Source organism: Calypte anna, chromosome 4B (genome assembly GCF_003957555.1).
Source record: "Calypte anna isolate BGI_N300 chromosome 4B, bCalAnn1_v1.p, whole genome shotgun sequence".
Classification (NCBI taxonomy): domain Eukaryota; kingdom Metazoa; phylum Chordata; class Aves; order Apodiformes; family Trochilidae; genus Calypte; species Calypte anna.
In genome coordinates, this window is record NC_044249.1 from 10741156 (window position 1) to 10762132 (window position 20977).

General features: G+C 45.1%; 2 protein-coding genes across 10 annotated transcripts in view; both read left to right on the forward strand.

Annotated features, from left to right (window-relative positions):
* SEC31A (SEC31 homolog A, COPII coat complex component) overlaps positions 1-10769 on the forward strand; it is a 41624-nt gene extending 30855 nt beyond the window's left edge. For 2 of the 9 annotated variants that reach the window (XM_030450833.1, XM_030450834.1), the window contains 5 exons: positions 3870-3925; positions 5595-5855; positions 6239-6358; positions 9052-9123; positions 10052-10749. In XM_030450833.1, coding sequence (XP_030306693.1) covers positions 3870-3925; positions 5595-5855; positions 6239-6358; positions 9052-9123; positions 10052-10231 — 689 coding nt within the window. In that variant the 3' untranslated portion in view covers positions 10232-10749. Of the gene's footprint in view, positions 1-3869; positions 3926-5594; positions 5856-6238; positions 6359-9051; positions 9124-10051 lie in introns of all 9 variants that reach the window. The other 7 variants (XM_030450830.1, XM_030450831.1, XM_030450828.1 and 4 more) reach the window with 6 other exon arrangements.
* Positions 10770-15061: 4292 nt separating this feature from the next.
* Positions 15062-20977, forward strand: part of SCD5 (stearoyl-CoA desaturase 5) — a 37323-nt gene continuing 31407 nt past the window's right edge. The window contains exon 1 of the mRNA XM_030450816.1: positions 15062-15429. Coding sequence (XP_030306676.1) covers positions 15270-15429 — 160 coding nt within the window. The 5' untranslated portion in view covers positions 15062-15269. The remainder of the gene's footprint in view (positions 15430-20977) is intronic.

Consider the following 20977-nt stretch of genomic DNA (forward strand, 5'->3'; position numbering starts at 1 on the left):
CACACATACTTGTGTTTTGCAGACAATTGGTCTTTTGCTTTGTCAAAAAAGGAGAGGCCTGGTGTTGGATAGCACCAGGGTTGCAAGGGGACAGGAGGCCCCTGCAGCTAGATTTACTGTCCTCTCTGTTCTTGCAGATGCTGTACTTTGACCTCTCCTAACCTCATGTTACAGAACATGTCAAATTTGTAAGACAGAGGAATTATTAAAATGGATAGAGGAAGAGGGGTTGGATAGGGTTCTAAGCCTGGGATGTGGAGCAGCACATTATAATCTAGACAGTATAGATTCTGCACCTCCAAATAAATGCAAAAAACAAGAGAATTGCTCTTTTTTATCTGTTTTACTATGCTGCTTGTGTCACTGGCATCCACTTCAGATCTGTCACTTGCTAAGTTTCTTGTTAACAGTGAAGTGATGTGGGCCATGCAATGCACGAAGAGCAAGTGAAGCTCCATGCTCTGGACAGTAGAAAATGGGGACATTATGGACAATACGAGTCAATTTGTAAAAGTATGTAATATTAACCAGTAGTATAATGCATCTTGCCTGTGTCATTTTAATGTGAGGAACTGTAGCAGTTGTTATCCACATTACCTTGCCAGATTTCATTTCAGAAGGATGGTTGTCCATACCAGACTTTTTATAAAACTGATAACTGAGTGCTGCTTGTGTTTTTTCATAGCAGCTATACTGAGAAGACAGACAGTTACAAGTGTCAGACCTTCAGTAACCCAAACTTAGACACAGTCTCTGATTCCTGGAAAGCACCAGTCTTGGGCTGGAATGCAGAGGTGAACTCCAGGGCACAGTGAGGTGCTGAGGTCAGGTGGTTTGTGTGGGGGCTGTTGGCACACAACTGCTGCCTGCAACTGGAGAACTATGATAAATAAAGAGGTATAGGAAGAGCATGCTCTGCCCTCTACCAGCTTTTAGATTATGCATTCAAAAAACCACACAAACAGGCAGGGAAAAAAGCCCCTTGCCTTGTAAATGCAGAAATGATGGTACACATGCTTAATATGCTTCACCACCAACATATCTTCCAGAGTAGCTGCACAGATTAGTGAAAGATGCTTTGTCATGAGATTCTATAGAACCACAGAAATTTGCAGCTAGAAATAGATCTCACCTGTAACTCTGAATGTTCCAGTGCAGGGTGCTGATGTTGACTTCAAAGGATTTTGCTTTTGTGTGTAGTGGTGATCTAATTTGGGAACATGTCTCACTTTGCAAATGTTTCATTTAAAGGCAGGAAGGAAGAAAGGTCCCCAGTCTGAAACCTTGGAAAGCACTTTCCTTTAACTGGCTTGGATTTAAAGATGCACTTAAATGGTGCTATAAATAAATTCTAGTTTAGCAAATATGTATAACATCAGTATATTAAGCTGTGCTTGGAGCTCCAGTAAGCAAGAAAAGCCTACATTTAATTTCACCTCCAGCCTATTTGTTTCATGATAGGTCTTTTAACCTACTTTCAAGGCAGTTTGTTTTCAGAGTCTGGAGTCTTGTTTGAAATTGTGATACAGCAATTCTGAGTTAAGGGAAGGGGTTGCACCAGAACTATAAGCACATAAAAGAAATGTCAGGGATGCAAACTCCTCTTTGAAATATCCAAGGCTTTGTTGGCTGTGTTTTGTCATTTGGACTTATTGCTCATTATGAGCAAGCAATGTGTTCTTTTATGTGGCTTGAAAAGGTGCTATGTGGACACAGTTTTTAGCTGGGCTAGATGCAGTTAATAGTGTGTGCTTTGATTTGGGAGAATACTTGATGTCTACTTTGAAGTCAAGTAATCTAAGCATCTCCTGAGAATCTTGCTGGAATGGTAGAAGAGTGATGTGAATATAATTTGTAACAGTAATGGTCTGTCAGCTCTACTGTCTTGTAGGAATATAGTAAATGAGAACACAGGAAGAAATAAAGTGGCTAAGAACTCTGCAACACTTGTTAAAATCAACTAGAAACAGGCTTGTTTCCAGGAAAGGTAGATAAAAGCAGTTCCACTGGGTGGTCTGGACAAATGGCTAGTCTGTAAACTGGCATTGTAACTAGGTGAGGCATTTTTTGTCCTGTCTTCTGGTGCTTATTGAAATTTAGTTAAAAATCACAGGAAAAAATTTGTTTTACTTTCAAAGAAAATACTTTTTTAATTCTCTTTACATTTGATCTGCAGAAAGCTTACCAACTCAATAGGCCTCTCCCTTTGCAAGTGAACTAGGTACTACTTAATCTGAAAATAATCACAGCCACTGTAAGAAAATAACTGAACAGGCATCAATAATGTATATGTTCACAAGATAACATTGTGTGATGCTGTTTGCCAACTGGATTTTAATCAAATAATTTTTTTATTCCTTAATTAAAGCCAACAACAACTCACCTGGATATTTTTAGCCACAGAAACAAATGTTGTTTTTTCTTTTGTTATAGCAGGTAGTTCCAGGAAGTTAACAGAAGTAACAGTTTAGATTTTCTTAACATGTTGCCACTATTTCCGCTGCAGAAGTTAGAGTTCCTGCATAAGGAATACTTTCTGGATAGGGAGGAACAGTGGGAGCCTTCGGGGTACATGGCTGTTGGGAGATGTCACTGCCTTTGATTAAAGAGAAGGAAGATGTGAAAAGAGCTCTAAATTGCTTTTCATTTACCCATTCTCTGCATTCTCTGGATGTAAAACTTGTTTGACAGAAGTTCCAGGCACTAGTGAAATTCCAGATAAATTGATGGAATTCTGAAGTGGTAAAGCTCCACTGTCTAAGATGAATTCATCATCTCCTAAATGGAAAATACTGTGGTGAAAAAATCCACCATGCAAAGATTTGCTTATGGCTTTTTGTGGCATTCCACAATAAAACCTGATTACTTGGCAAGGCTGGGGTATTGCTCAGATAAAATGCTGTGATTCCAATTATATGCACTCTGTTATGAGATGGGCAGTTATTTCTAATGCAGTAATTGTGAGCTTTGGTACACAAATCTTGCAGCTGCACAGAATATGCCTTCTGGGAATGGAACGGTACCTGAGACTGAGTTAATCTACTCAGACATCCTCTATGATGCTTCTAGTTTCAAACAAATTGCCCTGGGTGCAAAAAAAGTAAGATTTTGCCACCTTGATCCAGCAGGTCTGCTCTGCTCTTGGAACACAAAGCACCCATAAAAATGCTGTAATTGGCAGAGGAAGACTGGTTTTTATGGCTCTCTTGTGTCTCTAGAGTGGCTGGGTGAATCTGAAACGTTTAAGGCACTTGTTGCCTTTTAGTACTCTTATTTCTGTGTTGTGTTGCTGGGGAATGTGTCCTAACTGTCATATATAAAGCCATCACAGCAGCTGCTCTTGGGAAATTAATGCAGCTTAATGGTGTTATTCACGCGTGGTTTCCAACATCTCTGATGATTAATATTTATAATGTTACAGTGATCATGAGAAGAAAAAAGTAAAGGTTCTCATTTCTTCTTGTATGATACAAATGTAGCAGAGCTATGTTTTGAGCATCTTGGGCAGCTACCTGCCTTTTCAAAGGGCATGTCTGCTCTAAGTTTTTTTTCCTGCAAAAGAAAACAAAGTTAATTAAAAAAAAAAAGGGGGGGGGGGGATTAACTCCTGTCAAAATTGAGAACAATTGTTCAGGATGCCAATGCTAAATAGTGGGTGCAGATCCTAGAGGGTCTGATGGCTAGGGTGTTGGGGGGCTCTGGCTGGCACAGGAGCTGTTTCTGACCCCCAGTGGAGGGCAGAGGAACAGGCAGGTAAGGGCAGGTTCTGCCAAAACCCCATGGTGTTGAGCTTGCCCAGATCATCTCAAGAAAGCATCACTGTCCTCTTCCAAGCTACTTACAGTTCGCTTTCTTTCTGTCCGTCGTAGGGCCTCAGAACGGCTGGAATGACCCTCCTGTCCTAAACAGAGCTGCCAAAAAGAAGGTACTCTAGGAAGTCCTGTCTTCTCACGACTGAGTGCTGAACACTTGAAGAGCAGTAACTTAAGCTGCTCTTGGGTAACTTGTTGGTGAGAGAATGAAAAAGAGGGGTTAGCAGCAAACAAAAGCTGCACTTTGAGCAGAAATGGAGTAATCTCAAAATATTAAGTCTCTAAAGAGATGGTGGCTTTTTGCTGAAGTTATGGTTGTTAGTAACAGCATTTGTCCTGTATTAAGGGAAGAAAATACTGTTTTCATCTGCAGTAAAGCAGATGAGCTCCACAGGAGGCGATACTTACATGAAATGATGAGGCTGTGCAAATTGTTATGCATTATTCATCTCTGCAGTTCAAGATAGGTAGGGGATGCTTTGTGTGCTCCTGACTGCTCCATTGCTGGAATGTTTGTTGCACAGCAGCTGGCATGCTGCCCTTAAGGGCTTCAGACTCTGAAGTAGAAGGGGAAATGTCAATGAGAACAAGTGCTGGACCTGTTAGTTCAAGAAGCAGCCTTTTGCAAGTAGGGTTTTTGCTACTGCTGGGGGGTGGTGATGTTGCAGCCGGAATTTCTGTAATGGCCAGGGCTCAAGGGTTGGCTCCCTTCTAAATGAGGAGCTGTTTTTGTTGTATTTCTTTTTGGGTACTTAATTAGATCTGTCAGAAATGTTTGTTTGTTTCCCTGATGTCCACTATATGAGGAGGGTGGTTTAGGGTACTATAAAAAGACTTACCACATTGTTGTAAGACTGAAGAACCATCTGGTATTTCAAGCCACAGTCTAATTTGCAACTGTTTTCCACCTAAGAACATCATTCAAGTTTACTGCTGTAATTCATTGATTTTATTACTGACTTTGGTGATGGTTTGAAAATATCTTTCTTACTGTCCCAAACTGCTAGCTTAATCCTGGCATCATTCATTTAGGGCTGTGTAACCTTTTCTTTTTTCCATGTACATCCCAAGAAATGTGTGCATTCTCATGGGAGCTCTTTCTTTTATTTGGATTCCTGTATGATGTGTAATAGGCCAGTAGCGCATTCTGTTCAGTCTTCCCTTTATCAAATGTTTCTGAAATGCCTCTGTACAAATGCTGACAGATGCTTATGGACAAATCTGAAATGCACTTAGGATCTGTCTTAGTGCAAATCTGTTTGCCAGAAGCTTGAAAGATTTTTCAGAAGCTCTTTGTATGTTGCTAGCTGTGACCTATGCAATGAGCCTTTTAAAGTGAAATATAATGATTCATTTGTAAGAGTAGATGTTAGGCATGGGTTAGCTTTCACCAGTGCACCTCTTCTGTTAGAGCTGCTCTGCCAAACCTCTGGTTTGTGCCCTTAACAGAGGGAGAGTGGCTGTGATTGTAGGTGGCTCTTGTGGCTAGGGGCAGAATGGGCAGACTGATCCTGCAATACGTGGACAGGAGGACAGGCAGAGTGCACAGGACTGAAAATGCTGGAGGATGTTATTTCTCAAGAGCACTTCTTACTGTGTAGCTGCAGCCAGAAGGATGGGTTTGTTTAGCCATAGTAATATCCTGTATTGCCTGCCGCTGTTATTTCTATATCCTGGAGGCTCAGCTTGGCAGAGGTCTCAGTCGCTGTGAATTGGGAAGCCTATAGGAGCTGCATGTTGTGCTCTTCCTCTGACAGCCATGGCTGTTTGTTTTCTCACCAGGTCCCTGATAACTTTCTACCCCCGGTTCCCATCACCTCCCCCATTATGAACCCACTGGTGGATCCACAGTCTCAGGCGGCTCTGGCACCCCCCACAGGTGCACCCATCTTCAAGACTCCACATGTTCCTGCAGGGCAGCCAGTGCTGCAGGGTGGCTGCTCACCTGCTCCCCAGTCTCTGGGACCATGCATAATGCCACCTGCTGTTGCCAAACCCAGCACAGAAGAGGCCCCGGGGGCCCCAGTCGGAAATGCCATCCAGGTAAGATAGCCCTAAAATTGCACAGTTTTGGTTTGTACATTCGGACAGACTTACAGGCTTGAGGTCCTGTTAGTACTCTTGGTGGCCATAGTTCTAAGTGACTTGATTTGCACCATGCTGACATCTTGCTTCTGCAGCCTCTACCTGGACACTACCTCTTTGCAGTTAATATATTAATAGAGGTAGAATCAACCAACAAGCTGCTTTCCTCTGCAGCTTCACTACTCTCCAGAGGGAATGACAGCAGATGCTGATAAAGTCACCTCCACACATCCACAGGGAAGAAGTAGAAGTTGTGCCAAGCTAACTAATAACGCCACTTAGTTTAGCTGAAAAAAATGTGGTCACAGTGACCTGGAGAGCTTACCTGCTCTTTTTTTCAGCTTGTACAGGCACTGCCAACAGAGAAGATTACCAAGAAGCCCATCCCTGAGGAGCATCTTATTCTGAAGACTGCATTTGAAGCTCTAATCCAAAGGTGCCTGCTGTCTGCCTCTGATCCGGTAGGTCTCTGCAGTGTTTCCAGAGTACCCCATGTGTTTGGGTGAATGTGCTGGTAGCTGCAGCACAGCTAGCCATCACAGCCTCTCCAGAGATGGTTAAAAGAAAAAAAAAACAAAAAAAAACCCCAAAACTTCAAAGCCTTCAGAAAGGGCTGTCCCTTCTTCTGTCAAGTGATCACTATGGGGCATGCCCTGTACATTCATTTAAGTGCTGCTTGTAATTCAGAGTAGGGAGCAGCTGGCATTATAGAATCATAGAATTGCTCAGGCTGGAAAAGACCTTAAAGATCATCAAGTCCATTCTTGTCCTAACCCTATTACCCTATTTCTGATGGCCTACCACTAAACTATGTCCCCAAGCACCACATCCATGTGATTTTTAAATACATTCAGGGATGGCGACTCAACCACCTCCCTGAGGAATGTGTTCTGCAAAGAAGTTTCTCCTGATATCCAACCTAAATATCCCCTGATGCAACTTGAGGCCATTTCCCCTTGTCCTGTCATCTGTCACCAGTGAGAAGAGACTGACCCCACTCTCACTACAACCTCCTTTTAGGTATTTGTAAAGAGTGTTAGCCTTTGTTTCCCTCAGCCTTTGTTTCCCCAGGCTATACAGCCCAAACCCCCTCAACCACTCCTCATAGAGGATGTTTGAAGGGTCCAAACCCTTCATCATCTTTGTTGCCCTTCTTTGGACCTGCTCTAACACCTCAATGTCCTTTTTGTATTGAGGTGCCCAAAAGTGAACACAGTGCTCAAGGTGGGGCCTCACTCCTGCCGAGTACAGGGGCAGGATTACTCCCCTACTCCTGCTAGTCACACCATTTCTGATACAAGCCAGAATGCCATTGGCTGCCTTGGACACCTGGGCACGTTGGTGGCTGATATTCAGCCAACTGTCAACCAATACACCAAGGTGCTTTTCTGCCAGGCAGCTTTCCAGCCGCTCTTCTCTGAGTCTGCAGCATTGCCTGGGGTTGTTGTGACCAAAATGCAGGACCCAATGCTTGGCCTTATTGACCTTCATACAGTTGATCTCAGCCCAACAGTCCAGTCTGTCCAAGTCCCTCTGTAAAGTCTGTCTGCCATCCAGCAGATTGACACTCCCTCCCAACTTGGTGTCACCTGTGAATTTACTGAGGGTGCATTCAATCCCCTCATCAAGATCATTAATAAAGATGTTAAACAGGAGTGGCCCCAGCACTGAGCCCTGGGGGACACCAGCTGTGACTGGCTTCCAACTGGATTTAACTCCATTGACCACAATGTGGGCCCAGCCATCCAGCCAGTGTTTAGCCCAGTAGAGTATGTGCCCATCCAAGCCATGGGCAGCCAGCTTTTTCATGAGGATGTTAAGGGGGACAGTGTCAAAGGCTTTACAAAAGTCCGAGTAGACTACATCAACATCCTTTCCCTAAGCAGGTCACTTTGTCATAGAATGAGATCAGGTTTATCAAGCAGGATCTTTCTTCTATGAACCCATGCTGGCTGGGCCTGATTGTCTGGTTGACCTTTATCTGATCTGTGAGGGCTCTTGAGATTCTGTTTCATGACCTTCCCTGGCTCTGAGGTGAGACTGACAGGTCTTTAGTTACTATGATCCTCTTTCTGGACTTTCTTTAAATGGGTGTCATATTTACCAGTCTCCAGTCCAATGGGACATCCCCAGCTGGCCAGGACTTCTGAAAGATTATGGAGAGAGGCTTGGCAACCACATCTGCCAACTCTCTTAGCACTAGGGTGTAAACCATCTGGCCCCATTGGCTTATGAGTGTCTAGCTTACGAATCAGGTCCATAACCATTTCCTTATGGATTACATAGAGCCTAATCTGTTCCCTATCTCTGTCTCCTATCTCAAGAGACTATGTGCCCAGGGAACAGCAATTACATCCAGGTCTGAGCTGAGGCTTGCATATGTGAGCAAGTCATACTGCACAAGACCCTTGATGCTTTATTACTGGTTTATTATTATGGATTTAAATCTTCCATTTCTGTAGCTGTTTGGTAAGAAAGAAAAAAAAATGGATAAAAATGCTTTTCTCTAGCACTACTATGTGTAATATACACGCTCTCTGTAGAATGTACTGGGGGTTATTTCAAGAGCCTTTGGCGGCATCCAGACACATCTATGGGAGGGGGTTGCTCTATGTAAAGTCATGGAAGCACAAAGGATCTGTAAGGACCATTTGAGCTAGGCATTTAAGTCTTGAGTTGATGGTAAAACTTAAACTCATTACTGATCACATAATGAAAATTATAATTAGGATTTACCATATGTGACTGAGGACTGAAATGTACATACTTAAACTTCAGTGGCTGCATATGCCCTTAAGCTCTTGTTGTATACTTGATTCCAGTATTGACTTTATCCATTATGCTTTGTCAGTGAACCATAGGGAAAAAAAAAATCATGCTGCACTTCCCATATCAAATATACAAGTGGCTTTTGGAATGCACCTTTAAAGGTTCTCTGTAACTGACTGGAGTGGTTGCATGTGGAGAACTACTTTCATATCATGTGATCTTTCCTAGCAAAATCGGGGCAGAAAAGTGCAGAGCAAAGAACTCAAATGATGCGTTAGGAAAATGTTGAAAAAGGGATTTCATGTGTGGTGTGGATGTCTTTGCAATGATGTCAGATCACTGTGGGTGCTTTAAAGTCACTGTTTTAAAATATACTTTCTTACAGCAAACCAAGAGGAAACTAGATGATGCAAATAAGCGGCTGGAGTTTCTGTATGACAAACTTAGGGAACAGACAGTAAGTTCTGGTTTACTTTTTCTCACCCCTACCTAACATTGCAGGTATGGTGGAAAACTTCATTAATGTTGTGAACCCCTGTGCTTGTTCTTTCTTCAGAAATGTGCTTCAAATACATTTATTGTATGTTTTTATGCATTTCCCAGAAATAACTGGGGTCTATGCTTGGCCCTACGTTCCTATGCAGACTTTACAGTGTTTTGAGGTCATGTAATGAATTTTATTGTGCTGTGCAGGGACTATGCTAGGCTAGAGAGAAGAGCTCTTTTCAGTAGGCAGTGAGTGAATGTACTAGAAAGGTCTCTGTCCCCAGCTGCTGGCAGAATGAACCAATACAGCAACTTCCCTTGTTCCCAGCAGGAAGTGAGAGGCAAGCAGCTTGGCCAAAAAAAAAAAAAAAAAAAAAAGAGAGAGAGAGAAAAAAATCCAGAAGATTTAGATGCTGGAGGGAGGCTCACTAATTGAAGGCAAATGTCCAAGTACATTTGAAAATCTGGTAATTTTTCCATAGCCTTCCAGGGCGTCTGATACAATAAAGGACTGAGCTTAGATATCTTAGGATGAAGAGTGATCTAACCCTGTAATTGTCAGGCCACTTTTGCTCAGCAATTAACTTTACCCCAAAGGCATAAAAGATCAGTAGGTTTTTTATGTGCCACAATCTGTCACCACAGGTCTTCCACCTTATGGGATGGCAGTGAAGGTTTGTAGGGCTTTGAAGTACTGTGAAGAAGGTATGTTCTAGTTGAAGTCTGCTGTTAGAATTCCCACTGTTTCCAGTGTTGTAGACTCTGTGAATGGCTTTCTGTAAAGAAGGCAAATAATTGCTGCACTTTCTTAGGGGCCAAATGTTACACTTAAGACTTCTGCTTTTCTAGCATTAGTGTACATGCTTTTTTCTGAGTTGTCTTGCCTGGCTTCCTTGCAGCTCTCTCCAACTATCATTAGCGGTTTGCACAACATTGTGAAGAGCATTGAAACCCGTGACTACCAGGAAGGACTGAACATCCACACACACATAGTCAGCACTAGCAACTTCAGCGAGACCTCTGCTTTCATGCCTGTCCTGAAAGTTGTCCTCACCCAGGCCAATAAGCTGTGTGTCTGAAGTAACTCTGCATTTGCATACTCTCAAGGGTTGCCTTTTGAAAGAAGTTATTTCTTCAGCAAACATGGAGGAAATATGGACCAAACGCTAGTCCTTATGGCATGTCACAGTAGATAAATGGCATTACACTCTCCCTGATAAAATACTTTGTTCCAGGAGGGCCATGAAGCCCTGGTGCTTTACTTTTTTATTTTATTCCTTTTCCCATCACTAATAAGTCTTGTCTGCAAACAGTATATATGGATGATGCCACATATTGTCAATTTTTAGATGCATGTTATACTGCTTAACAGGGGCTTTTAATAACAGATACATACTAAAACAAGGTAAGTTGTGTATCAGATCCTAAAACCACCCCACTCTTCCTTATCCATCAGATTAAAGAGTCTGATCACATTATAAGTGTATTTAGTCTCTCATTTTATGAAGCTGATTGCAGTTCTGTTACTACATTCTTCATGGTAAATAGCTTACTTTTGAACTAGGGCAAATGAGCAAAATAAAGGCTATTGTGATTTTCAATAAATGCTAATTTATTAAAACAGCTTTATGAAGTGCATCTTGGATACTGTGCGCCTGGATAACAGCAGGGCAGCTTTCTGTTGTGCCTTAGGCATTGAGGGTTATTTTTTTTTTCATGCTTATTATTAAAAGCTTTGTTTAACTTTTTTACTAAAGAGATTCACATTTCAAGGAAAGGTTTAGCAAGTATTCTGAACACATCAGTGTGTATTTTTAAAAGCTAAGATTTGAAGTAATGTAGTAGTTCAAGCCACCTGTGTGGAGATATGTATATTTAGAGTGTAAACAAGGTGTAAATTGTTTCTTGCAGCCCCCTAAGCCTGGGAATAGCTGTCTCTGCTGCAGTGGTTACCTCTGCAAGGGCATGCTGCACTGTAGAGATGCCAGCATACTTCTGCTGACCATTAGGAGGTTCACGGTGTCCTGTCTATTCCTGTGGCACAGTTGGAACCGACTTGTAAGTTTTAAAGATTTGAAGCAGAGTGCCATGAATGTTTGTGAAGCTGACTGGATTGACAGGAAGCTGAACATGAGCCAGCAGTGAGCTCAGGTGGCCAAGAAGGCCAATGGCATCCTGGCCTGTATCAGGAACAGTGTGGCCAACAGGTCCAGGGAAGTGATTCTTCCCCTGTACTCAGTGCTAGTGAGGCCACACCTCAGTCACCTTGAGTCCTGTGTCCAGTTCTGAGCCCCTCAGTTCAGGAAGATTGAGGTGCTGGAGCAGGCCCAGAGACGAGCAAGGAGGCTGTGAAGGGACTCCAGCACAAGTCCTATGAGGAACGTCTGGGGGAGCTGGGGTTGTTTAGTCTGGAGAAGAGGAGGCTCAGGGGAGACCTCATCACTCTACAACTCCCTGAAAGGAGGTTGGAGCCAGGGGGATTGGTCTCTTCTCTTAAGTAGTTACCAGTAAGATGAGAGTGCATGGTCTTAAGCTCTGCCAGGGGAGGTTGAGGTATTAGGAAGAAATTCTTTACAGAGAGGGTGATCAGGCATTGGAATGGGCTGCCCAGGGAGGTGGTGGATTCTCTGTCCCTGGATGTTTTTAAAAAGAGACTGGATGTGGTGCTCAGTGCCATGGTCTGGTAACCACAGTGGTAGTGGATTAAGGGTTGGACTTGATGATCTCAGAGGTCCTTTCCAACCTGGCTGATTCTGTGGTTCTGTTTCTGGCACTAACAAATGGGGAGACTGATTGTGGTGGCTCAGGTGGTATGCACTCCAGTAGGTGCAGTGTGCAGGGTTGTGGGCAAAAAGATTGCTCATAAATTGGCAATAAGAGGGGAAGCAGGGACCTGAAGATGAATTGGGAACAGCTCCTTAGTGTGATGTGGCTTTTTGTAAGTCAAGGAACATTTAGCAGCATTGCACAAACTTTTGTTAGATTTTTTTTATCCATGTAAAAGAGGATGCCAAGTGAGAAAGGACAGCGAGGCATGCTCAGAAGTTTGTTTAATGGCAACAGACTAAATAAACTTTGCTTGTTCACCTAGTGAAACAAGGGAATCAAGTAGTGTATAAGGAAATCAAACTGATTAAACAGCAGTGTTACCATAAGAACAAGTGTACTGTGAGCTGCCTAAGAGTAAGCATGATATGGAAATTGAAGTGGTCACAATGAGACCAGCAGAGACACTGGGTTTTTTGAGATGATAGTATGTTTGGTTATTGCGATGTTGCATCACCAGTGTGGACACTACGTCGGAAATGCAGTAGTATTGCTCTCATTGTAAGGAAAGGTGCCTTCTGCCGTGGCTGTCCTCAGGAGTTCCGTACTGGAGAACTGCACTACCCAAATACGTAACAGGAGTGGATGCAAAAATCTGCTGCTTCTCTCCTGAAAGCGTTTGAGATTAATAACAGTAAGTAATCCGTTATGCTGCCATCTGTTCACACCTTCAAAGAATGCCAAGCAATTAGCTACCCATCTGATGTTTATAGAAGGCAATGAAGCCCTGCCAACTTAAGAATTTGGCCCCAAATAGCCTAATTCTGATCTTGCTGGGTGAGAAGAGATTTATGCCATAGCATTAACACTAACCAAATTACTCCTCTGAGTCTGCCCCTCTAAGGCTACAGAACTAGAAGAAAAGTGGATTTAAGGAAATTAAAGTATGTAATGTGCAGCAGTGTCGGTGTTGTCCAACAACACCCTGGCATGAGGTATCTTGCTGCTTCATCTATCAACATTCAGGCAGAAGCACCAATAGGATAGGAGAGTTTGTTGAAAAGGGCAGTGTTAATGCCATTCTCTCCAGCTGCTGAGGCAATTAGATGGGAATATAATAGGTGCAAGAACTGCAGAGCTGGCTGACTAGAAGCAGACCATCCAAGTACTAGAGTGAAAACATTTTTCTGCCTGCAAAGCTCTGTAGTGGATTTGCCTTGGGTTTGCTGGCAGAACTCCACAGTCAGTGTTAGACATGAATACTGGGGATTTTTATTTAATCAACTGCAGCATTTCCAGCCTGGACAATGTTTACATCAGATTTGTTCTGTGTTGTGCCTTTCAGATAACATAGTTCCCTAACATACAGTAATCATGTTTTCTCTGCCCAGAAGGAATCATATGCTAGACTGACTGGGCTATTGAGAGAGAAAGGAGGTGAGGGTTCTTGTTGCCATAGCTGTTTCCGAAAAAAATTCTGGAGTGGAAGGAGCATGTTTTGAGGAGCATGGCAGAGACAGCATGCAGAGCAGTAGCACCACTCCCCAGAGTCCTGCAGGTTCCTCTCAGCTTTGCCCTCACCTACACCATCATGCTGGTCCTTTGCTTCAGCAGCACAAGCTCCACTGTGTCATTAGCCTGGCTGTAGAGTCATGTATAAGAAGGCAAAAAAAGGTGTTTCTGGGTCAGATATTTGCCTCTCCTGTGTCCATCACCACTATGTGGCTCTGCACCCATAAGCATTCACCCTTTAGTTGATTCTCCTGTCTTGTCTGCTCCTCCCTTGAGGAGGATTGCAGGTGTGACCCCTTTACTCCCTTTCTCTTTCCAGAGTGTAAGATACTCCTCAGAACCACGCAGTGGCCTTGATTCTGCAGACCATTCTCTAGCTGTGACTATAAACATATAAACTACTTAGAAGAGACTTAGCTGAAAGCAAGATTACAGAATAGAAAATTAGCTCTATCCTGGCCCAAACCAGGACATTATGGCACAGTCCTAAAAGGAAAGTGTTATATATTAAATCAGTAGTAGGTGCACTTGAACTTAGCATAAAGGTTGAGCTTGGGCATCAGGAGGAAGTCGGAGCAGGAAAGTCCAGCACAAGTTAAATCACCCCTTTCTGCAGTCCTGGCAGAATAATGGGGGCTATAAATCATAGAGGAGCTGGCTCCAGCCAGGGGTCTGACAAGGCTGCCCAGGTTCCTCTTACCCTCACAGAAACATTAAAAATTAAACAAATGCATTGTGGACAGTTTATGTGGATTTAGTGTGTGGTTCCCACCTAATAGTACAAACCTTCCATACACTGCTTGTGCAAGATACTCTCTGCTGCACAAGCAGGTGAAGCACCTCGCTAGTATCAGTGAACTACCTTCTGTCTGCAACTCTGGGTCATACATCTTGACACCTGTGACACCTGCCCTGGCATCCTGAGTAGCACAAGGTCCTTCCTCTCTCACATGGATTTCCAGCAGAAGGCCTTGGCAGTGGCAGTATGGGGGGAACAGCATCTCCAAGAAACCACATCTGAACACTAAACCAATACTCTATGTGTGATGGGATGGAGTACACAAAAAAGTATGGCATGCTCTTTGACAGAAACTTCTCTCTCTCTCTCTCTTTTTGTTTTTTTGGGTTGGTTTGTTTGTTTGTTTTGGGGTGTTTGTTTGTTTGGTTTTCTGTTTTGTTTTTGTTTTTTTGGTTTTTTTGTTTCCAATGTCCACGAGATAAAGGTCCCAGTCAGATAAACTTTTTTAACTAGGTTTTGAATATCTGCTCCTCCCTCGTACTGGTGGCATCTTCCACTCCAGTTTCACGGGCTTCCAAAATCAAAGGTGTTGGACTCCGTCTGGGGAGTGTTCGCTGCCTCACATTCGCCGAGCAGGAGAGGTGCCTGCTCTTCTCCAAGGCCAGCTGCCTATTAGGCGCAGGCAGAGCGACGGAGAGCTGTACCTCCCGGCCATCAAATGCGCACCCCGCCTTCTGACCCCCACCATCCGCGCTCTCTCTTCGGTGGGTCGCGATCGAGCATGCGGGTGCCGCTCGGGGAGACCCCTACGCGTGCGCAAGCCGCCGACTCCCCAGAGCGATCGCGCAGCCGCTGAGACGCTCCGAGGGGAGGCTCGGCGGTGCCGGTGCTGGGGGGTGGGGCGAAGCTGTCCCCTGCCGCCATTGGATGTCGCTATGCAGGCCCGACGGTCCTCCCCCTTCGCTACCTCCCTGCGGTGCGGGCATTCCATGGAGGTGGCGGAAGCAACAGATGCGGCTGTGCGTTTCTTCGGACGCCCGTAGCCAGTACCTGGCCGTGCTGCGCGGGGGCCACCGCCGCCCCGAGCATCCGCCGGCGAGATGGCCGGGTCCCGGCGGGCGGCGAGTGACGAGGCTGGCACGGTGGGCTCCGGGCAGCCCATCGTCTGGCGCAACGTGGTGCTGATGGGGCTGCTGCACCTGAGCGCCGTCTACGCGCTCAGCCTAGTGCCGCGGGCGCAGCTCCTCACCCTCCTCTGGGGTGAGTGCGGGGGCGCCGCGGGGCTGCACTTGTGTCAACAGGTGGGACGGGATACAAGGGGACGCTTTCCGGGCGGCCGAAACTCCGGCGCGATCCCTGCCCGGCGCGGGGCCGAGGGTTTCTTCCGCGAGTTTTCCATAGCCGGCGGTGGGCGAGCTAAGTCGCCTCTTGTGTCCTGTGTATTTGTCCCCTCTTTATTTGTGTAGTCACTTCGCGCCTGCTTGGCGTAGCGAATCGCGGGAAGGCTCAGGGCCGGGCGCTCCGGTGGAGGGTTGCGGGCATCCCCGCATTGCCTGGCAGCCTCCGCCGCTTTTGTTCCCAAAACCCCCCTGGCTGCTCCTGGAGTGTCACTGCTTGCACCAGGCCAGGCCCTCGGTTGCTGTGGAAACGAGGCGCTCTGTCTTTTTTTTTTTTTTTTTTTTTTTTTTTTTTTTCTTTTCTTTTTAATAAAATAAGGTCCCTGATATTTCATTTATTTCATTTTAGAAGTCTGATAAGGGAACCCGTTTGTCTTCCCTTTGGTGCTTCTCCTTGTTACTTGATGAATGCCCAGGTCTTATGCTTTCCAAGATGAGATGGTTTGGTGTCTCTGTCTTCTTGTTAGCTGTGAAAAGCTGAGGATTGGGAGAAACAGAATGTGAAATACAGTGTCTTTACTTCCAACCTACAGTGAGATCCTGTTTTCTCCACAAAAGAACAATGCTTGGAGAAGAGCTATACAAAAGCACTGCAGCATCATGCATAGTTTCTCAGGGTTTGTGCAACTAATAGATGGTGGATGTCCATTATACTTTGCCAGGCACAGTCATGTATTGAGTCATGTAAATGTGGGTAGCCAAGGGAATAAAAACTTGAATGCTCTTTACCGCTGTTGCAATTTCTTGGGTAAAAGACCTGCTTTGGGGAGCTTCTGAGTGAATGGAGAATGTCGTGTCCCGTGATTTACACAAACAGAAGAAAGGTTTTCTGCTGCAGGGAAATCGAAGGGAGGGAATCTGGATTGTTAGGCTGCTGTCAGAAGTGCTGAGGTGACTCTCAAAAAGCCCCAGTGACATGCTTCAGAAATCAGGTTTGCTTTTTTATGTTCAAGGAATTCCTAAGTCATATTTTCACTTTTCAGCTTGTGATACTCAGTCAGAGTTAACCCATAGTTAAACAGCCACCATTGCTGTTTACAGTTGGGAAATGAGCCCTTCTACCAATTACCATCCTCTGGCAAATTCTTAATTGAGAAACTGCTTTAGGTTCCTGGTGAGGACCTGGCATTTGACTGGCTGCCTGGTTTGCATAAGTACATGGATCAATGGGGACCAGGGAAGGTTTGGAGAGTGGTTGTGTTTTGCTTAGTTTCCTCCTATGAGCACTTTGGTTCCCTACTTCTTCCTGGTTGTGTTCAGTTTGATTTCACAATTTACCTTGGCTGTAGCTTGATGGCTGAGGAGACCAGGAGAGAGAGCCTGTGGGAGGCCTGTGGCCAGAAGGCACAGCCTGTAGTCTGTTGTCAAACCTTTTAGGTCATGTAGTGTGTGAGAAAGTGAGCTTTCTTACTTGTTTTGGCTTTCCAAGAAGACAAGTTGAAATAGTCTCTGGACTCCCTAGGGCTGGAGCTGAAGGATTGCATTACAGTTTCAGCCCTCTGTCCTCCAGGATATTTTCCCTAGTTGGAATTAAACACATGCTAAATAATAAAAGGTCTCGATGACTTTGCAACCTAGTTAATGCCTTTCTTTCTGATAGTGAGAGCTTCCCGTTTCTTGACATTTTTACATTAAACTGCCACCCTACAGTAGACCACAGAGTTTTTATGGGAGTTTGCTGGGTGTTTTTTATAGGAGCTATGCAGCAAGGAGTGTGTGCATTGGTTCCAGCTGTCCTGGCCAGCTGGATACTGTGTGATGCTGCTACAGGTGGCTGCTGCATGGTCTGCCCACCTCAGTGGTGCTGGGCAAGGTGAAAATACAGGCTCTACTGCACAGTATGTCATACAAAAGTGGCTTGCTCTCGTGCTGGAGACCTGTGTCTGAAGTCCCTCTGAGAGACTCTTGGAGTAGACAAAAACAGGGTTGCTGTTGTTTAAGTTAACAAACCCACCTCACTTCACTCTGGAAGGAGCCAACCAATAAAGTTGTGTGGGAAGGAAGAAGTGTCAATGAGAATTTTTCCCCAGGTCTCCACATCTCCTTTCCAGTGCAGGCTAGCTAGCTGTGAGACGTGTTCTGTTCTGCTGCAGCCTTCAGAGCAGGGCTGGCATGGCAGTGATGGGCAAGGGTTGTAATATGAAGTAGTGCTGAGTGGTGTGTACGTGGAAGGGTATGGATGGAGGAGCTTCAGCCCTCACTGCATCCATTCCTGGTTTTCTTCCCAAGCTTGCCTGGGTCCTGGGAAGCTTCCTAGTGATCTTATGCAAGCCCGCACCTTGCTCTCTTGTGCTCCCCTCCACTGCTCCACTTGCTCTTGCGGCAAGTATGGGGAGGGTGGCTGGCTGGTAGTGGGTGTGCCTCTTGTGTCTGGCAGGTATCTTCCCTTGACTCCCCAGTGCCTGCTTGTTTTTTTACTTTCTTCTCCTCTGAGACATCCACATCTTGGTGGGCTTATGGATGGGGTTGACTGGGGGCTTCCCTCCCTCTGCAGAGTTTGCTGTTCACCTTCCCACCCCTGAATGCAGTTGGTAATCCTTGATCACCACTGCTTGCTAAGTAGACCTGAAATGCCACTGTGACACCTAGAGAACAGCTGTTGAAGCCAAACTGGCTGCTCAGCAGGGCTCACTTCCACTGGTAACTTATTGACATTTGTCCAGCTGTACATGATAGACAATGAGAATCACCGGCAAGTGGAGTCATATTTGGTTGTTTACGTAGAATTATCTGTGGTTCCCTGTTCCCATTGCCTCCCACAATAACACTTAGAATCTCTTGTTACAGCTTCCACGTGGAATCAGGGCTGCACAAAGGATCCCAAACAGTATTCTGGGTAGTGCAGCCATCTCACTCAGGAGACTCAAGGAATTGGGTTATCTTTCAAGGGATGTGCAGATAAACTGTTAGATAAACTGGTTAAAACATAGGTTTTGGGGCCATCTCAGTGCGTCTGTGAAATTTGTTTTTTTGTCCAAGCTGAACAAAATCAATAAAATAACTTGTCAAAATTTTCCATGAGGTGGGAACTGTGTTGCCCTGAGAGGCAGCAGATGATGTATGTGAGGCATTGAGCAACTCTGGGCTGTGCTCATGGGGACAGCCTTGTCCCAGCAGATTCTACCAGCACTGTGCCTTTAAAACATCCCCTTTCCTTTAGGACTCTTGGTCCACGTGGTTTTGCAGGCCTTTAAGCTCCTGGTGCTTAGCATCCCCTGCAGAGAGGTTTGAAGGGGAGGGATTGCCATTCATCTGCAGCTCATGAGGAACTGAAGCAGGGTGGGAGTATCTTGCTGTTAGTGGGACCAGGAACCAGAAAGTGGCATGATGGGTCTGCTGTCTAGGTGAGGCATGTAGATTCCCCAGGAATTAATTTCTCCAAAGGGATCCGTGTGGCCATCTAGGAGTGTGGATGTTGCTGCAGTTCACTTATGGCCTCTTTTGGGCTGGGCATACTGCACCTTCTTCCACAGGCCACTGGGTAGGAAACTGTGCAGCTCATCACCAAGGTTTGTAATGTGCCATTAAAGGATGCTAGTTAATCAAGAACCTCTTTTCTTCAGCCAGGTTCATCTCATACAGTCTCAATGAGGCTAGTTATCTGGGTTAGGAAAACGAAGTAAAAACCTCTGAAATCCCTACACAGAGAAAATTACCAGCATATTTTGCTGCAGGCTGCACTGTTTCTGCTGCTAGAGGTTTGGGGGGGATCTGTGGATTGTGGGGGCGATTTCTTGTTTGGGTTGGTTTTTTTGTTGTTGTTGGGAGGGTTTGTTGTTTGTTTTGGGTTTTTTTGTTGTTCGGTTTGTTTTTTGTTTGTTTTGGTTTCATTTGGGTTTTTTAATGGGCTCATGATAGTTTCTTTTTGTTAAAGACTCCATTAATTTCAAACATGTGAACAGTAAAGGCCTCAGATTTTGTTGGAAAAGGAGGGTGCCTTTTTGCCTTCAGAGGGGACTTGTGAGGAAGTACAGTAGCTAAATGCATTATAGGAAATAGGAAATTTAAATGGACTGCCTATTTTAAAATGTTTTCTCTGAGGCTGATGAGCGTTACTAATAACTTTAAAAACTGACACAGGCATGGCCAGCCACAAGCCCTGCATCATTTGGATGTGTTTTGCAGAGCTGTCTGGTAGTCAAGCAGATGTTGGTTCACATGCTGATACACCTTGCCAGAGGCTGGGGTTAAGAAGGATGGCCTTACTCTGTGCTCATTTGGAAGGGGTGGCTTGCTGCTGTTATTGTAGTAGTGTTTTGGAGACCTTTTAGTTTCTTGAGAATGCCTCATTGATCATGTTCAGCTGTGGTGGGCCTCATGCCATACTTACCCACAGCTTTCCCCCAAGTGATGGCTGCAGTAGCAGTGCAGTCCATCTGCATCCCTGCAAAAACTGCAAATGCCTGCAAGCTTCTCCCAGGTACAGGTCTGGATCCAAATTCTGCTCCCTGGATCCCTTTGATTAGTCAGATTAAAAGGAATTGTGGTTTTAGCACTTTGGATCACTGTGGTGCCTGGAAAGCGCCACTGAGATTATTTTACCTCTTCCTCAGCCCTTCTGGTAGTGTGTCTGTCTAATGAGGCACATGTCCTGCACTGCAGATGCAAGTTTTATGAAACATTTCAGAAACCTTTTTGTCTATTAACTGGTTTTAGTTAACAATTTGTTAGCATGGTGTTAGAAACTCTGCACAGACAGCTTTAAAAAAAAAATCCTAGCTCCAAGGAAGGTCCACTTAGTACCTCTGGAACCTCTGCGGACAAGGGAGAGTGGAAGTATTGTATCTCTTTCACAGGTGTGAAGTGGAGATGTTTGATTGTAACCTCTCTTACTGTCACTCCTGTTGCCACTTTGGCAGGAGCACACTGAAAGTGGTTATGCTCAGGTGACTTGTTTTGGCAAGGTTTCAGGTCAGAAAGCAAGGAACAAATCCTTTCCTTCTGGATACCTCAGATACCTTTGTGGAGGTGTCTGTGGCCACCTTGTTGGGATGGACTTAATGCACAGAAGGACGTAACCTCCCCTTACTCCCAGGAGACATCTGTCTGCTGGTGCACAGAATGGTCCCAGCTACGTGCAGTGGTGCTGGGAGGTTTCTGCGATGCGCATAGGGCTTGTACATAGGCTTGTGGTGTACATAGGGCCCCTAGCTCCACCATGCTTTCAGCAGTTCATGACAGCAGTTGTTCCACTAGTGAGACCCCACCTGGAGTACCATGTCCAGCTCTGGAGTCCCCAACATATGAAGGATGTGGAGCTGTTGGACCAGCTTCAGAGGAGGACTACAAAGATGATCAGAGGGCTGAGCACCTGCCAGGTAAAGCCAGGTGGAGGAGGTTGGGGTTGTTCAGCCTATAGAGACTTCATGTAGACTTTATGGCAGCCTTCCAGTACCTGAAGGGGGCTTGGA